Genomic DNA, 17,634 nt, shown 5'->3' with positions numbered 1-17,634 from the left:
GAACGAGAAACGTTCAGTCTTGCGAACATGTTCTGGCGCTGTGTGCATTTTGTCAAATTACTTAAGCAAGGGCAGGCTCGCTCGACTCTGCGTGGAAATGCTAGCGAAGGTTTGGTGCCTTACGCAATATCTCATGCTTTATGGATGGACCCACCTTCCATTTGTGTACTAGTGCGTTGGCTCAGCCCCCCTTTCAGAGCCCTAGACCTGTTGTATTATTTACACCAAACCAGCCTTTCCAAGCAAAAAGTGGGAAAAGCAAAGCAGCTTTCCAACAATTTGAGTAGGAGCTCTCTCCCCGTCGACCAGATGGGAGGAGAGAAAGGAAGCGGGTCACGTTGTAGCTGCATTGTTGTATTTGTGTGCGTTCTCCTCCGTCCAATTCTCAGGTTAACCGACCGACTTGGGTCCTATTGTTCCCTCTACGGTCCACAGAGGAACAAATGTAAAGGACCACTTAGAGTTGTTCCCCAAGCTAGTTTTGATTTGCAGTACAAGGGCTATTTTACAGGTTGACTTATTTAAGTTTGACAGATGTTCTAGTACATGCCTCAACAAACTCCTAGGCAGTGGTCTGACAGAACCACTTCTGGACACCCAGAGTGATGGTCATTCAAAAAAAATTGTATTCAGTTCAAGCTCATCAGTGATGGCGTGAGCCACAAAAAGACTCTCCTACATGCTAATTATGAGGGATTTGACTTTCTCGTAAGATGCTTCCTCCCTCCTTGGGCGTCATCCCCAGCAGCCTATCCTATTAGGAGATATTGATCTGTGTCTCTCATGGTGGATGTATAATCGGTAAAACCAGGCACTAAACCATTTAGGAGAGCCCTGGCTGTTTGTCTGAGTCAATATAGACAGACTCTTACCACGTCGATGCAGTTCCTGACCATCCACATAGATTATTTATGGAATATTGTCGACACACACACACACACACAATAGTGTTGTTTACACTGCACATATCACACCGCTGTGTTATTTTCAGGATCTACAATATTTGTTGACTGTTGCCATGTTTATCCTCAGATAAAAGGCAGTATTCTGGCCAGGTCTCAGCAGGGATATTGAAGTATTGAAGCCCCCAACTGTGTGCTGTGGGCCTGTAGTTCAGGGGCATTAGTAAGCAGCTTTTAATATTTAAACAGAAAAAAAAACATTGGTGAGAGCCAGATTGATTTACATTACTGTCAGCACAGTGCTGTAATCTTCTCTTCAACATGTAACTTTAATCATCAACTGTTATAGTTCATGTGTTGGGTGTGTGTGTGTGTGTACTGGTAGGGGGTCATTTTATTTTATGCATTATTATTTATTTATTGTCACCAAGGAGTAGGGAAGGTGGGGCCTGGTTTCCATGGCAATGCCCTTGCTCTGTTTGTGTGTGCTCTGTGCAGTCAGTTGGTGGCTGGCGTCTCTTTTTGTGCTGAGTGGGTGGGAGAGAAAAAAAGACAGAGAAAGAGTCTGTGTATGAGAGGGACGGAGAGATGGAAGTGGGTGCTCACACAGTGTGTTTGTGTCGTAGCTGGCTGTTATACCTGGAGCCGGGGTTCCGGGGCCCCGGGATGCTGCTGGAGGAAGGGGAGACAGTACTGAGCCACCAACCAGGTCAGCAGCAGGCCAGCCAGGGGACAGAGGTCAAGCCCACCACAATCACCATCGGCTCCATCAGAAGACTAGTGAAGGTTGGCATATTTATTACCATGACATTACAGTGCCATGCGCCATTAGTGATTTCCCTCCAACATTTCTAATTCGGGAGACTATGGTTCATTTATTTAGACCTACCAATTTAGACCTACCAGGGCTGACTATCACTCCCTCTCTGAGAAGCTTTAGAGGGCCAGGGTCTCTCTGACTCTCTCTCTCTCTCCTCTCTCCTCTCTCTCTCTCTCTCTCTCTCTTCTCTCTCCTCTCTCTCTCTCTCTTCTCTCTCTTCTCTCTCTCTCTTCTCTCTCTCTCTCTCTCTCTCTCTCTCCTCTCTCTTCTTCTCTCTCTCTCTCTCTCTCTCTCTCTCTCTCTCTCTCTCTCTCTCTCTCTTCTCTCTCTCTCTCTCTCTCTCTCTCTTCTCTCTCTCTCTCTCTCTCTCTCTCTCTCTCTCTCTCCTCTCTCCCTCCTCTCTCTCTCTCTCTCTCTCTCTCTCTCTCTCTCCTCTCTCTTCTCTCTCTCTCTCTCTCTCTCTGACTTTGTCCAGTCTCTTTGTTATCCTCTCTCTGGTCCCCCTTTTCTCTCAATTTCCCCCTCTATCTTCCCATTTCTCAGCCTTAGTCATTATAATGGGGCCTGATAGAGAAGGATTGATAGAGCTGTGTGTAGTGGAATGTCTCCACATATTGAGAGAATGTTGTTGTGTCTCCTTCACCGTTCAGGATGACGGCACTCCAGAAATCCATCTGCTTCCAGCCGGAGTGCCAGGAGGAGCCACGGAACGTCTCAACTCGGAAGCAGACAGCTTGGGAACACGTGGTGGACCTATCCACCTCTCAAACCTGACTGTCAAGTCTGGCTGGTGAGGAGGCCTATCCTGTTAATGGTAACTGTAACTGTAGAGGAACTCAATGCCATTGTCTGAGGGGGCGCTTCAGTAGCTACAGGCTATATAGACTGAAATAGGAAGCACTTACAATGCTAAAACAACAGGGGGAATGACTCATTGAGGAGATGTGTCCTTGCCAACCAACGTCCATATTGTTTCAACAGAATTTGGGTGGATTGTTCTCAGCTGAGTCATTGAGCTCCAGCTCTCTAGCATGCACCTGCTAGGAAGGGGCATTTCCTGCTTAAACTGTTATTTTCAGGTGTGTATATAAAGCACACACATTCGGTACAGGAATGTTTATGGGTGGTAATAGAAGTGACAGAATTAACACTTAAAATTAAGTTTCATAATGTCTCACTTCAGGGTGGAGGTAGTGAGGTAGTTAATGTGGTAACTCTTCAATAAATACCATGTCACCAGACTCTGTAAAGTCTATTTACTAACACACCCATATTTACAGTTGAAGAAAGCCACAGTTAGGATTGGAATTTGACTGCCAAAGTATGATGCAATTAGGGATGCGACAAATGTACAGTTTTGCTTAACATTTAAACAGCCATTTTTTATCGGTTTTCCGTTAAAACGATTAGAAAAATCACAAAATTCCACCTCAATTCACAATGCAGAATAATGGACCTATTACATGTGTATGACCACTAGGGCCGGGCAAGGAAATTCTATCTACCACAGTCATATACCCTTGAAAGTGCCTCGGCTACGACATGTTTGTTTGGCTGTAAGGGTACACTACGGCTTTTTAAATGCCAACACGAAATCTTCTCTGGAGATAGTTTTAAAGCGACCACTGAACGGGTATTTGACTTGTCTGTGTAGGAATGCCACTTCTGAAGCGGGACTAATGTCCATCACTAGGTGACCAGAACTGTCAATCAAATAATCTCGAGCTGCCTGAATGCAGCCTGCGTGCAGACCACTGTTTCCTAAAAAAGTACTTTAAAGTTTGTTAAATACTGTGACTTACCAAGACATTTAGTAGAAAGAAAATACATCTTCCGCTAGGAATCGACTCCTAAGATTCAGAATTTTTGGAACGGAGGTGTCACGTTCTGACCTTAGTTTCTTTTTATGTCTTTGTGTTAGGTTGGTCAGGGCGTGAGTTTGGGTGGGTAGTTTATGTTCTGTTTTCTATGTTGTATTTCTATGTCTGGCATGATATGGTTCTCAATCAGAGGCAGCTGTCGATCGTTGTCTCTGATTGAGAATCATATTTAGGTAGCCTGTTTTCCCACTATGGGTTGTGGGTGTTTATTTTCTGTCTAGTGTCTGTTCACCTTACAGAACTGTTTCGTTTTTCTTATCATTGTTATTTTGTGTAGTGTTCAGTTTGAAATTAAAATATGACGAACACTTACCACGCTGCATTTTGGTCCTCCTCTCCTTCCACCAACGAGAATCGTTACAGGAGGAGACTGATTTGTTTCTGTACTTTCGAAAACACAAACACTTGCATCTTTCATAGCGAGCTAGTGAGGAAAGGAGAGAGAGGGGAGGGCCACAGACAGTCAGAACCGTGCATTAGGCCCATCTGTCTGCAATCAAAAGCTGGATCTCGCAATTTATTGGCTTGCAATGTCTTGCAATGTCTTGCCTATCGTCAAAGAATAGGCTAGGATATTCTACACGCAACAGACTGAAGACTGAACACACACTCGTGTCATTGGCGAAGAGAAAGAGCAAGCGAGTCATCTGTACTGTGACTTAAATTTTGTGTGGAAAAAGATTGTTTTTCCGTTAGGGATTTTCCTTTGTTGTTCCATAGTAACAGGTTTTCAATAAAATATTTTTCTTCTCACAGAGAAGATGAGTGGTTTCTATTGTAGTGGAGATTAGTGACACTGACAGTATGACTGTGGAGAAAGTATTTGTGTTTGATCAGGCATTCAACCATGCATACATTTCATGCAGAAAGCAATGAACTGAGCAGCCTCCATAAATGTGGTGCCACATGAATAGACAATGTTTACCTGTAAATTAAAAACAATATCAGCGACGCCCGATGCTTGTAACACAAGAGTCTGCTTAGCAAACAATTGAGATTAGATTACCTGGGCCTCTCATTGATAATGCCTTTGTCTTGTTTTTCCACCTTAGTTGGCTTGCCTACTGTAGCCCTGGTTTCCATGGGAACTATGCGGTTATGGAAGCAGGCGGCTCCACAACACCTGGCGTTGGTCATCCCCAGGTCACCACTGTGAGGTCACTGAGACCCCTCAGAATGGTAAGGGTTCACCACTGTGGCATCACTGAGGTGGCTGACACTGCTTGGTTGTGGTCGGGTTTGGGCCCAATTACATTTCAATGCTGTACACTCAGGAAAGGAGTTTATATTCGATTTTCAAATTGGCCCATAGGATTTCTTAAATTTAATGGGCTATGTCTCAAAGTCTCAGAAATATATACGTCTGGGCCTCATTTTCATCAAGGTTTGGTTTCATTATGTTCTGTGTCTTTCTGACAGAGTGGGCTCAGAGTGAGGAGACCTCTGGATCCTAAGGTAAGACATTATCAATATTGAAAGTACAGCATAAACCACTATCCCTGCAGTAAACAGTCATACAGTTAAATAATCACTTCAATTTGCACAATGATGATTAATGATAATGAAAGTAAATTAATTTAGAAAGTGCATGAGATATAGTTTTTTGTTTGTGTGTTTTTTTTTTAGATGTTGGTGTTCGAGCAGCCCCTCTTCCAGGGGCGGGGCAGAGAGCTGGGAGGCCACACCCCCAGTCTGGGAGCTGTGGCTGGGCTGAAAGGGGCGTCGTCGCTACGGGTCATTGGTGGAGTGTGAGTCCATGTCAATGCCCTCCCTCCTGTCTGCGCCTGCCTGTCATCCACAGCTGATGGAGACAGATGAGGACTCTCACTCATAGACTCAGATTAATGAACATGTCTAGACCCTCTTAGTTAAATGTCATTCCAATTTGTATGGAGAAAATAAGGTTCGGTTTGTTTGGGAATTCACATGCATTTGTGTTTTGTGAGTGAGTGAGGGACAGAGTTAGGGAGGGAGAAAGGAAGTGCATTCATGCCAAGCTGCATACTTACTCTGGAATGCTACCTCTACTGAGGTTTTTACAAGGTGTGTCATTCTGCTGCAAACAGTTTCACAATCTACTGGTCATGTGATTCCTCAGGAATGCTACCTCTACTGTCATATGTAGCAAATGTAGCTCACCTCCCTGTGCAAACATATGGAACAGGAAGTGTGTTGTGTGTGTGTGTGGTTGTGGGTGTGGTGTGTGGTTGTGGTGTGTGTGTGTGTGTGTGTGTGTGTGTGTGTGTGTGGTTGTGTGGTGTGTGTGTGTGTGTGTGTGTGGGTGTGGGTGTGTGGGTGTGTGTGTGGGTGGGTGCGTTGGTGCGTGTGCGCACGCACGCATGCTTTGGTGTGGTGTTTGGTTACAGAGAGGGTTGGTACGCCTGACATCTGATAACATTTTAATTGTAACACCACAAAAAACCCAAACAATCACAATCAATCAAACAATAAATCAATCAAACATTCCTTAGCACTAACTCAAGTGGCACCGCTAAGACACTGTTATCAGCACTAACATATCATTGACACCCAGGCTCCTATTCAAGCTGTGTTGGTATAAGTGTGAGTAGTAGTAGGAGTATTTAGCTGTGGTTTGACCTGTGACCTTTGTGTTTGACAGATGGGTGGGCTACACTGGAGAGGACTTCACAGGACGGCAGTATTTACTGGAGGAGGGAGAATACAGTGACTGTGCAGATCTGGGTGGAGCCGATCACCCTCTGCTGCTTTCTTTCCGTTTCTTACAGGCAGTAAGTAACGGGATTTTAATAATATGGTTATTTACAGTGTATTCACTTATATGTGGCCTATGTGGGAATGTGTACCTGTGCAAATCCTGAAAGCGTACTCTTGATTTGAAAGAATGAGGGAAGTCAATGAAATGTGTTGCGGTCTGTGAGTGTGCCTGCGTGTGTGTGTGTGTGTGCTTGGCAGAGTCATTTGTCTGAAACCAGGCCAAATGTTTTATATTAACCATCGGTATGACCCAGTTGACACCCAGCAGACCTCCATTCCACTCCCTTTCCATCACCTCACCACTGTCTAAGTGTCTATTTTAGCCTCCTGATATCAGTCAGAAGCACTAGCTAGTAGAAATGCTCTAACAGCGAACTCCTGGCTAGGCTACGCTTCTAATAGGATTAAACAGGTAGAGTTAATTGCTAACTGTCTACCATACCGCAGGTTCATTAGCATTCCAGTTTCCTCCACCCCTAGTGCCCTCTGGCTGTTAGCAGCACCACTCTTTTGATCAACTATACACTGTTGTGTAATCACCAGCCACCAGCAGCCATTCTGTAAAGCTCCCACTACGGATAGTGCTTACGGAATGAACTACCTGAGCTAAATGCAGCAGCTATGTAAATGCAGCAGCTATGTAAATGCAGCAGCTATGTAAATGCAGCAGCTATGTAAATGCAGCTTGTAGAGTTTTTCAGTTTGAGGCTACTTGAACATGAAAGAACAAGAGAAAGGGAAACTTCATAGGATTTGGATAAAAGTGGTTTGTACAGTGGTGCTAGTTTCTATACAGTTAACCATCCCACATTTCTTCATGTAAGCTCTGTTTTTGCACTAGGCTACATTAGTGTCAGAGTTGTTGTAGCTATTTTATAAAGCAGTCTTACTCAGTGAGCTCTTCTGCATGGTTCCCATTGTTAGGACTTCATAGAGCCTTCAGTCTCACTGCAGGAGGAAACTGGCTCTCCTGGAGCCGGGAGAAGGGACATTTTGGATCTGGACGTCCCTGATCTGGAGAAGGATGGAGCCACTGAAAAGACCACCACCTTCTGTGTGGAGAGTGGAGTGTGAGTATCACACCTTAGAGGACCACGGTTGGGGTCAATTCAGGAACTCTGCACTTCACAGTTCTGTATGGGGTTTGACTGACAGCCGTTCTGAACTTGAGCACCGCATGCGACAAGAAGTTGCCCCCTACCCTCTCGCTAATTGGGAAACTTTTGCACATGTCTGAGTTAGGGAAATGCTGTAAATGAAGAGGACTCAATGTATTTTGAAAGATGAGATGTTGAGGATTATAATAAATACAGCTTTGATGTCATAAAAGGAAGCCAAACACCCGTGAGTCCAAATGTGCACTTCACATTTCCAAATCAGAAAACTCATGTCATATACACTGAGTGTACAAAACATTAGGAACACCTTCCTAATATTGAGTTGCACCCCCTTTTGCCCTCAGAACAGCCTCAAATTGTCAGGGCATGGACTCTACAAGGCTTCGAAAGCGTTCCACAGGGATGCTGGCCCATGTTGACTCCAATGCTTCTCACCGTTGTGTCAAGTTGGCTGGATGTCCTTTGGGTGGTGGACCATTCTTGATACACAAAGGAAACTGTTGAGCGTGAAAAACCCAGCAGCGTTGCTATTCTTGACACACTACTACCATACCCCATTCAATGGCACTTAAATATTTTGTCTTGCCCATTCGTCCACTGAATGGCACACATACACAATCCATGTCTCAAGGCTTAAAAATTATTCTTTAACCTGTCTCCTCCCCTTCATCTACACTGATTGAAGTGGATTAAACAAGTGACATCAATAAGGGATCATAGTAATAGCCTGGATTCATCTGATCGGTCTATTTCTTTTTTGTACACTCAGTGTACAGTGTCAAAGTTTATGATCACTATGTTTGATGTACAGTTACAAGATGACATAGGTTCATACCCTGGGTTGTTCTGAACTGAATGAGACAATGTTTGTTGATCGTGTGGAAAATTAGCAGCAGAACATGCACCTGAATGCATTCATGGCTCCTTTCTATGCACACCAAAATTACCATCTATTTCTCTGATTTGCCTTGTGAAACCTAACACTGTAAGATTGTATTTTATAACATAGCTAGTCATGTTGGCAATAGAACAAGCATTCAAATGATGCCCACCTGACCCAGATTGAGATTTAAAATGGGACGTTTTGGATTGCGTTAACAGCAATAGTAATTGTGTGATGGCGGGGATGCAGGGTTGTGTTCCAAACAAAACAACTATAAGTGTGCTTGTTTTAGTTCCTCAACAGCACAGCTAGGAGAGCTCACAAAAACACCTTATAGCTGAAGACTTCTTTGTCATAAAACTGCATTAAAATTTCGTAGGAACTGTGCACACTTTGGAGAGGTGTGTATTCACTTGGAGACACCAGTTAGTCCTCTCACTCAAACCCTTGTATTTTTTTTGTCTTATGTTGCACCTACCCCAAATTTCCCACGAATATTCTTATGATGTTACTGAATGTATACAGAGTGTTTTCAGAGTGTTAACAGAGTGTTAACAACAAATGCTGCGAAAATTACAGTAAATGTAAAATGCACATAAATCAGCAATGTAATGTTTGCATTCTGTCTTGTCAGGTGAACTGTTGTCCTCAACTTTGGTCTAATAATTTTCCCATAATCTCCAAACTGTTCCCTTTCAATTGCTACAATGTTTATGCATATGCTTTTCATATTTCTTCTGTAAGAAATATAGGCCAATTCCATATAGGCCAATTCCCACGAGTGTAAAGGGTTAAATGGAAATCACCACAACTTTGCAGAAGACCAGTTATAATAACATCTTAATAGAGGTGCATCCCACCTATTATTGCAAAGCTACCATTCATTTACCAAAGTTACCAGAAACTTCTGTAATTTTAGTAATTAACAGGTAATCTATGGTAACTTTGGTAATTTTATCTTGAATAACTTGTATTCATATAGTACAATTTTTTTTAATATTTGTCCATATTGTCCATTAGTTTCTAGTGGATAGACCATATTGTTAAAGATAATGAATTAAAAACGTGGTCCCGTGTGGCTCAGTTGGTAGAGCATGGCGCTTGCAACGCCAGGGTTGTGGGTTCATTCCCCACGGGGGGACCAGGATGAATATGTATGAACTTTCCAATTTGTAAGTCGCTCTGGATAAGAGCGTCTGCTAAATGACTTAAATGTAAAAAAGTATCTAATCAACAAAGGTATTATTTTAAATTAACTCTGCATCTCTTCCAACTATTGACTTTTTTCACCACAGCCACCAGTTTGGCACCAAAACATTTACAACAAAGATATAGTCAAATAAATAAGTGTTTTAAAAAATATATAAAGGATATTTCATGCTGAAACCCTCATATTAAACCCCAATGATATTCACTAAGTTGATGGTTTAAGTACCCAAAGAGGCCACTAGATGTCATCTGTTAAAATTCAAAAGAAACTTGAAAGTTACCAAAATTCTGGTAGTTTCCCATAATATACCCTCCCTTTGAAACCCTAATCCCAACAAACTAAAGTTCACATAGTTTCACATGACTTTGTTATTCACTATTCACTGTGCCTCTGTGGTGCTGATGGTCTCTGGGCTGGTCTGTGTTTCAGATGGGTGGCGTACAGCGAGAAATGCTTCAGTGGAGAGCAGTGCATACTGGAGAAAGGCAAACATCCTGCCACTCTGCACTGGTGTGGCAACCATGTAGCAGCCAAGTCTATCCGACCCATACGATTGGTGAGCTCCATATCGTAGCCTATTAGATGAATAGATCATAAGACTGACATAAGAGTGACAAAGGCGTGACATGCAGATGAAATCCCTCCTATGTCTCTTCTTTGTAGCTCTATGTGGCTCTCTGAAAATATATGGTATAGATGTTGGAAAATATGACTTGGGAAAATATGTCAAAACACTTTTATTATTACAGCAGGACCTTTATGGCACCAGAGAACCAAAGTTCATGGTATGTATATATCATTACACAACATTATTTTCACCTGTAAAAAAGAGACTAGGGAAAGGGGCTATCTGAGAATTGATACCCAGCCGTGAAGTGTGTACTAAGTTGTACTTTTGTGTCTCCAGCTGTGGGCCTACAGCCAGCCCCACTACAGGGGAGTGGGTGAAGGGTACGAGGGTGAGGCAGGGCACTGTGGCTCTGCCTCCCCCATGTCCTTCAGAGTCATCAGGGGAAGGTGAGTACTGGAGGACTACTATTTGATCTGTATTGATGCTAGAGGTGGAGTTATGTCCCCTTTTACGATTATGTTATATAAATCCAAACAGTTATTATTAAGGGTCAATGCAAATTTTTACTTATAGGTTGCTAATTATGTATTGTCAGTATTCTACTGTAGGTATGCCACAATGTATCTTTAATTGTAGTTGCCATAGGAGGCATTGAACAATGTCTGTGATGCTTATTGTCTTACTCACGCTCACTGCTCTTCTTGCCCCGTCCAGCTGGCTGCTTTTTGATGAGGAGGGTTGCTGTGGAAACCAGTACGTCCTGGGAGAGGGCCTTTATCCCGACCTCATTTCCTGTGGCTGTGTGGCCACTTCTGTCAGATCACTGAGGCCCATTCCCTATGTGAGTGTACCTGGCATGACCTCAGCCCATTTACTGCTATCTTTAGGTAGCACAACAAGCTAGATGAGACATGTGAGCACACATTCAGTTTTAACAGTATTATATGCCATGATAAATAGATGGTGATAAATACACTATATATACAAAAGTATGTGAACACTCCTTCAAATTAGTGGATTCTGCTATTTCAGCCACACCCATTGCTGACAGGTATATAAAATCGAGCACACAGCCATGCAATCTCCATAGACAAACATTGTCAGTAGAATGGCCTTACTGAAGAGCTCAGTGACTTTCAAAGTAGCACCGTCAAAGGATGCCACATTTCCAGGAGAACGCTACCTGCTCCAATGCATAGTGCCCACTGTAAAGTTTGGTGGAGGACAAATAATGGTCTGGGGCTGTTTTTCATGGTTCGAGCTAGGCCCCTTAGTTCCAGTGAAGGGAAATCTTAACGGTACAGCACACAATGACATAGATGATTCTGTGCTTCCAACTTTGTGGCAACAGTTTTGGTACGTACGGCTCTTTCCTATTTCAGCATGACAATGCCCCATGCACAAAGCGAGGTCCATACAGAAATGGTTTGTTGAGATCAGTGTGGAAGAACTTGACTGGCCTGCACAGAGTCTTGACCTCAATCCCATCAAACACCTTTGGGATGAATTGGAACGCAGACTGCGAGCCAGGCCTAATCGCTCAACATCAGTGCCCGACCTCACTAATGCTCTTGTGGCTGAATGGTAGCAAGTCCCCGTAGCAATGTTCCAACATCTAGTGGAAAGCCTTCCCAGAAGAGTGGAGGCTGTTCTAGCAGCAAAAGGGGGGGGGGCAACTCCATATTAATGCCCATGATTTTGGAATGAGATATACGACAAGCCGGTCCATATACTTTTGGTAATGTAGTGTAGATTAATGTAGTTTCCGTTCAGCCACCATTGGAGCGTCACAAATGACAACCTTTTCCCCATAATGTCCTACTTTTGTCCTAGTCTTAGTATGACTCCAGCCAAAGGGTGTGGACTGCTTTACAAATATAGGTATAAAGGATGTATTGTGTATTTTGCCCTAATATAGTTCAATACAGGCACTTATTGAAAAAGGACAGAACATAAATAAAGTAAATCCAATGGCATTCTCATCTAAGATGGCTCCCTTCCCTTCCTGTTACCTCTGTAGAGTTTCTCCGACCCGTCCATCAGCCTGTTTTCCCTGGGTTCCTTTGAGGGCCTCAAGATGGTTGTTGTGACGCCCACAGAGCACATGAAGGACTTCTTCACCCAGTCTCTGCAGGTCCACAGTGGACTGTGAGTAGAGAGATAGCCTGTCATCTCTTATGTCACTGAACAGCTAACATTACTGCCAGACACTACATAGAGAAGGAACTTAGGTTTCTTTGGCCTCAGACATGTGTCATGTTCAGTAAGAAAACAAGTGACACAGGGAGGTACTACCTGATACTACCTGAACTTGTCCAATAAGAAGGCTAATTTTTGTTTTCCGTTTTAAGATGTTTCTCTGCGTTGCGCCGTAATGAATATGGCCCTGTTTCAGCTGAATGTGTGTGTCTTTGGCAGGTGGGTGGTGTATGAATACAGTAGCTATAAGGGCTGTCAGATGCTGCTGCAGCCAGGGGAGCTTCCTGTGTGGGGAGAGCACAGTGGCTGGGACACCATTGGCTCCTTACGGCCCCTCAAACAGGTAAAACACACACACAAAATTGACAATCACTCTAATCACTCTAAGTGTCATTTCCCATCTAGTACATTTGGTTCTTTGGAAGTTGTGGGTATGTTTTTCATTTCCCATTGGTTCTGGGAAAAAGCTATATGTTTCCTGATCTGTAAAACTGACGTTTTTTTAAACGTTCTGAGAATGGAAGTGAAAATGTTGCCTGTTCTGAGAACATGCATTTTTATGCAGCAGGGATTTTCTGAGAACATTTTACTGTAGTTCCCTGAAAGTTTTCCTGGGAAGTTTTATTAACATTTTGTGAACGAAAATTATAGGTTATTTTGAGGTTTTKGAATAACTTCCTTAAAACTTTCAGTGAGTGTTTCAATAAGACTTTTAATAACACTGCGAACTTAGTTTGGGTTAACTGTTTTGAAATCCAAACACAGATAGGACACAGGAAAATGTATTTGCATAGGCATTAATCATGCAAACAGATGTATTTTTTACTGTGGCACAGCGTCAGTGAGATTCGAACCTACAGTGCCTTAAGAAAGTATTCACACCCCTTTACTTTTTCCACATTTTATTGTTACAAAGTGGGATTAAAATGGATTTAATTGTGTTTTTTTTGTCAATGATCTACACAAGATACTCTAATGTCAAAGTGGAAGAAAAATGCTAACATTTGTAAAAAAAAWAWATATATAAACTCAGCAAAAAAAAGAAACGTCCCTTTTTCAGGACCCTGTCTTTCAAAGATAATTCGTAAAAATTCAAACAACTTCACAGATCTTCATTGTAAAGGGTTTAAACACTGTTTCCCATGCTTCAATGAATCATAAACAATTAATGAACATGCACCTGTGGAACGGTCGTTAAGACACTAACAGTTTACAGATGGTAGGCAATTAAGGTCACAGTTTTGAAAACTTAGGACACTAAAGAGGCCTTTCTACTGACTCTGAAAAACACCAAAAGAAAGATGCCCAGGGTCCCTGCTCATCTGCGTGAACGTGCCTTAGGCATGCTGCAAGGAGGCATGAGGACTGCAGATGTGGCCAGGGCAATAAATTGCAATGTCCGTACTGTGAGACGCCAAAGACAGCGCTACATGAAGACAGGACGGACAGCTGATCGTCCTCGCAGTGGCAGACCACGTTTAACAACACCTGCACAGAATCGGTACATCCGAACATCACACTTGCGGGACAGGTACAGGATGGCAAAAACAACTGCCAGAGTTACACCAGGAACGCACAATCCCTCCATCAGTGCTCAGACTGTCTGCAATAGGCTGAGAGAGGCTGGACTGAGGGCTTGTAGGCCTGTTGTAAGGCAGGTCCTCACCAGACATCACCGGCAACAACGTCGCCTATGGGCACAAAACCACCGTCGCTGGACCAGACAGGACTGGCAAAAAGTCCTCTTCACTGACGAGTCGCAGTTTTGTCTCACCAGGGGTGATGGTCGGATTTGCATTTATCGTTGAAGGAATGAGCGTTACACTGAGGCCTGTACTCTGTACCGGGATCGATTTGGAGGTGGAGGGTCCGTCATGGTCTGGGGCGGAGTGTCACAGCATCATCTGACTGAGCTTGTTGTCACTGCAGGCAATCTCAATGCTATGCATTACAGGGAAGACATCCTCCTCCCTCATGTGGTACCCTTCCTGCAGGCTCATCCTGACATGACCCTCCAGTACGACAATGCCAGCAGCCATACTGCTCATTCTGTGCGTGATTTCCTGCAAGACAGGAATGTCAGTGTTCTGCCATGGCCAGCGAAGAGCCCGGATCTCAATCCCATTGAACACGTCTGTGATCTGTTGGATCGGAGGGTGAGGGCTAGGGCCATTCCCCCCAGAAATGCCAGGGAACTTGCAGGTGCCTTGATGGAAGAGTGGGGTAGCATCTCACAGCAAGAACTGGCAAATCTGGTGCAGTCCATGAGGAGGAGATGCACTGCAGTACTTAATGCAGCTGGTGGCCACACCAGATATTGACTGTTACTTTTGACTTTGACCCCCCCCCTTTGTTCAGGGACACATTATTCCATTTCTGTTAGTCACATGTCTGTGGAACTTGTTCAGTTTATGTCTCAGTTGTTGAATCTTGTTATGTTCATACAAATATTTACACATGTTAAGTTTGCTGAAAATAAACGCAGTTGACAGTGAGAGGACATTTCTTTTTTTGCTGATTCCTCATTCCAAGGTTTTTTTGCTGATTCCTCATTCCAAGGTTTTTCTTTATTTTTTACTATTTTCTACATTGTAGAATAATAGTGAAGACATCAAAACTTTGAAATAACACATGGAATCATGTAGTAACCAAAAATGTGTTCAACAAATCAAAACATATTTTCTATTTGAGATTCTTCAAATAGCCACCCTTTGCCTTGATGACAGCTTTGCACACTCTTGAGATTTTCTCAACCAGCTTCACATGGAATGCTTTTCCAACAGTCTTGATGGAGTTCCCACAAATGCTGAGCACTTGTTGGCTGCTTTTCCTTCACTCTGCGGTCCGACTCATCCCAAATCATCTCAATTTGGTTGAGGTCGGGGGATAGTGGAGGCCAGGTCATCTGATGCAGCACTCCATCACTCTCCTTCTTGGTCAAATAGCCCTTACACAGCCTGGAGGTGTGTTTTGGGTCATTGTCCTGTTGAAAAACAATTGATAGTCCCACTAAGCCCAAACCAGTTGGGATGGCATATCGCTGCAGAATGCTGTGGTAGCCATGCTGGTTAAGCGTGCCTCTAATTCTAAATAAATCACAGACAGTGTCACCAGAAAAGCACTCCCACACCATCACACCTCCTCCATGCTTTATGGTGGGAAATACAAATGTGGAGATCATCCATTCACCCACACCGCGTCTCACAAAGACATGGCCGTTGTAACCAAAAATCTCCAATTTGGACTCCAGACCAAAGGACAAATTTCCACCGGTCTAATGTCCATTGCTCGTGTTTCTTAGCCCAAGCAAGTCTCTTCTTCTTATTGGTGTCCTTTAGTAGTTGTTTCTTTGCAGCAATTTGAAATATCTGAGGCTGGTAACTCTAATGAACTTATCCTCTGCAGCAGAGGTAACTCTCTGAATCTTCAATTCTTGTGGCGGTTCTCACGAGAGCCAGTTTCATCAAATCAAATTTTACTGGTCACATACACATGGTGAGCAGATGTTATTGCGAGTGTAGTGAAATGCTTATGTTTCTAGATCCAACAGTGCAGCAGTATCTAACAGGTAATATCAAACCATTTCAAAACAAAACCTAATACACACAATCTAGTAAAGGAATGGGATAAGAATATATAATATAAAATATATGGATGATCAGTGACAGAGCGGCTGAGATACTATAGATAGAATAGATAGTGTAGGATACAGTATACAGTATATACATATGAGATAAGTAATGCGAGATATGTAAACATTATTAAAGTGGCATTATTAAAGTGACTAGTGTTCCATATATTAAAGTGGCCAATGATATCAAGTCTGTAGGTAGGCAGTCGCCTCTCTGTGCTAGTGATGACTGTTTAACATTCTGATGGCCTTGGGATAGAAGCTGTTTTTCATTCTCTCTGTCCCAGCTTTGATGCACCTGTACAGACCTCGCCTGGATGGAAGCAGGCAGTGGCTCTGGCGGTTATTGTCCTTGATCTTTTTTGCCTTCCTGTGACATCGGGTGTTGCAGGTGTCCTGGAGGGCAGGTAGTTTGCCCCCAGTGATGCGTTGTGCAGACCGCACCACCCTCTGTAGAGCCCTACGGTTATGGGCGGTGCAGTTGCCGAACCAGGCGGGGATACAGCCCGACAGGATGCTCTGGATTGTGCACCTGTAAAAGTTCGTTTTCGGTGACATGCCACATTTTTGCAGCCTCTTGTCTGTGTGCGTGGACCATTTCAGTCACCGAGGAACTTAAAACTTTCCACCTTCTCCACTGCTGTGCCATCAATGTTATAGGGGGGGGGGGGGGGGGGGCCCTTTGCTGTTTCCTGAAGTCCACAATCATCTCTTTTGTTTTGCTGACATTGAGTGAGAGGTTTATTTCCTGACACCACCACTCCGAAGGCCCTCACCTCCACCTGTAGGCTGTCTCGCCTTTTGTTAGTAATCAAGCCTACCACTGTTGTGTCATCTGCAAACTTGATGATTGAGTTGTAGGCGTGCATGGCCACGCAGTCATGGGTGAACAGGGAGTACATGAGGGGGCTGAGAACGCACTCTTGTGGGGCCCCAGTGTTGAGGATCAGCGGAGTGGAGATGTTGTTTCTACCTTCACCACCTGGGGTGGTCCGTGAGGAAGTCCAGGACCCAGTTGCACAGGGCGGGGTCAAGACCCAGGGCCTCAAGCTTAATGATGAGTTTGGAGGGTACTATGGTGTTGAATGCTGCAAAATCTGGACCCCTACAAATCAGCTGGGCTAGACAATCTGGACCCTCTCTTTCTAAAATTATCCGCCGAAATTGTTGCAACCCCTATTACTAGCCTATTCAACCTTTCTTTCGAATCGCCTGAGATCCCCAAAGATTGGAAAGCTGCCGCGGTCATCCCCCTCTTCAAAGGGGGAGACACTCTAGACCCAAACTGCTACAGACCTATATCTACCCTGCCTTTCTAAGGTCTTCGAAAGCCAAGTTAAAAACAGATCACCGAACATTTCGAATCCCACCGTACCTTCTCCGCTATGCAGTCTGGTTTCTGAGCTGGTCATGGGTGCACCTCATCCACGCTCAAGGTCCTAAACGATATCATAACCGCCATCGATAAGAGACAATACTGTGCAGCTGTATTCATAGACCTGGCCAAATCACCACATTCTTATCCGCAGACTCAACAGCCTTGTTTCTCAAATGACTGCCTCGCCTGGTTAACAACTACTTCTCAGACAGAGTTCAGTGTGTCAAATCGGAGGGCCTGTTGTCCGGACCTCTGGCAGTCTCTATGGGGGTGCCACAGGGTTCAATTCTCGGGCCGACTCTTTTC

At 43.8% G+C, this 17,634-nt stretch overlaps 1 protein-coding gene across 1 annotated transcript in view; it reads left to right on the top strand.

Moving 5' to 3' along the window:
* The window catches only part of LOC111950499 (uncharacterized), a 98,960-nt gene that overhangs the window by 71,516 nt on the left and 9,810 nt on the right, over window positions 1-17,634 (top strand). The window contains exons 10-22 of the mRNA XM_070434295.1: window positions 1,529-1,688; window positions 2,373-2,512; window positions 4,655-4,781; window positions 5,022-5,057; window positions 5,229-5,350; window positions 6,223-6,352; window positions 7,263-7,408; window positions 9,979-10,105; window positions 10,299-10,334; window positions 10,457-10,566; window positions 10,835-10,961; window positions 12,141-12,268; window positions 12,539-12,662. Of these exons, the coding sequence (XP_070290396.1) occupies window positions 1,529-1,688; window positions 2,373-2,512; window positions 4,655-4,781; window positions 5,022-5,057; window positions 5,229-5,350; window positions 6,223-6,352; window positions 7,263-7,408; window positions 9,979-10,105; window positions 10,299-10,334; window positions 10,457-10,566; window positions 10,835-10,961; window positions 12,141-12,268; window positions 12,539-12,662 (1,513 nt within the window). The remainder of the gene's footprint in view (window positions 1-1,528; window positions 1,689-2,372; window positions 2,513-4,654; window positions 4,782-5,021; window positions 5,058-5,228; window positions 5,351-6,222; window positions 6,353-7,262; window positions 7,409-9,978; window positions 10,106-10,298; window positions 10,335-10,456; window positions 10,567-10,834; window positions 10,962-12,140; window positions 12,269-12,538; window positions 12,663-17,634) is intronic.

Source organism: Salvelinus sp. IW2-2015, linkage group LG23 (assembly GCF_002910315.2).
Source record: "Salvelinus sp. IW2-2015 linkage group LG23, ASM291031v2, whole genome shotgun sequence".
NCBI classification, from domain to species: Eukaryota; Metazoa; Chordata; class Actinopteri; order Salmoniformes; family Salmonidae; genus Salvelinus; species Salvelinus sp. IW2-2015.
The sequence above is the reverse complement of the archived record's forward strand: the minus strand, read 5'-3'. Positions and strand labels throughout refer to the sequence as shown.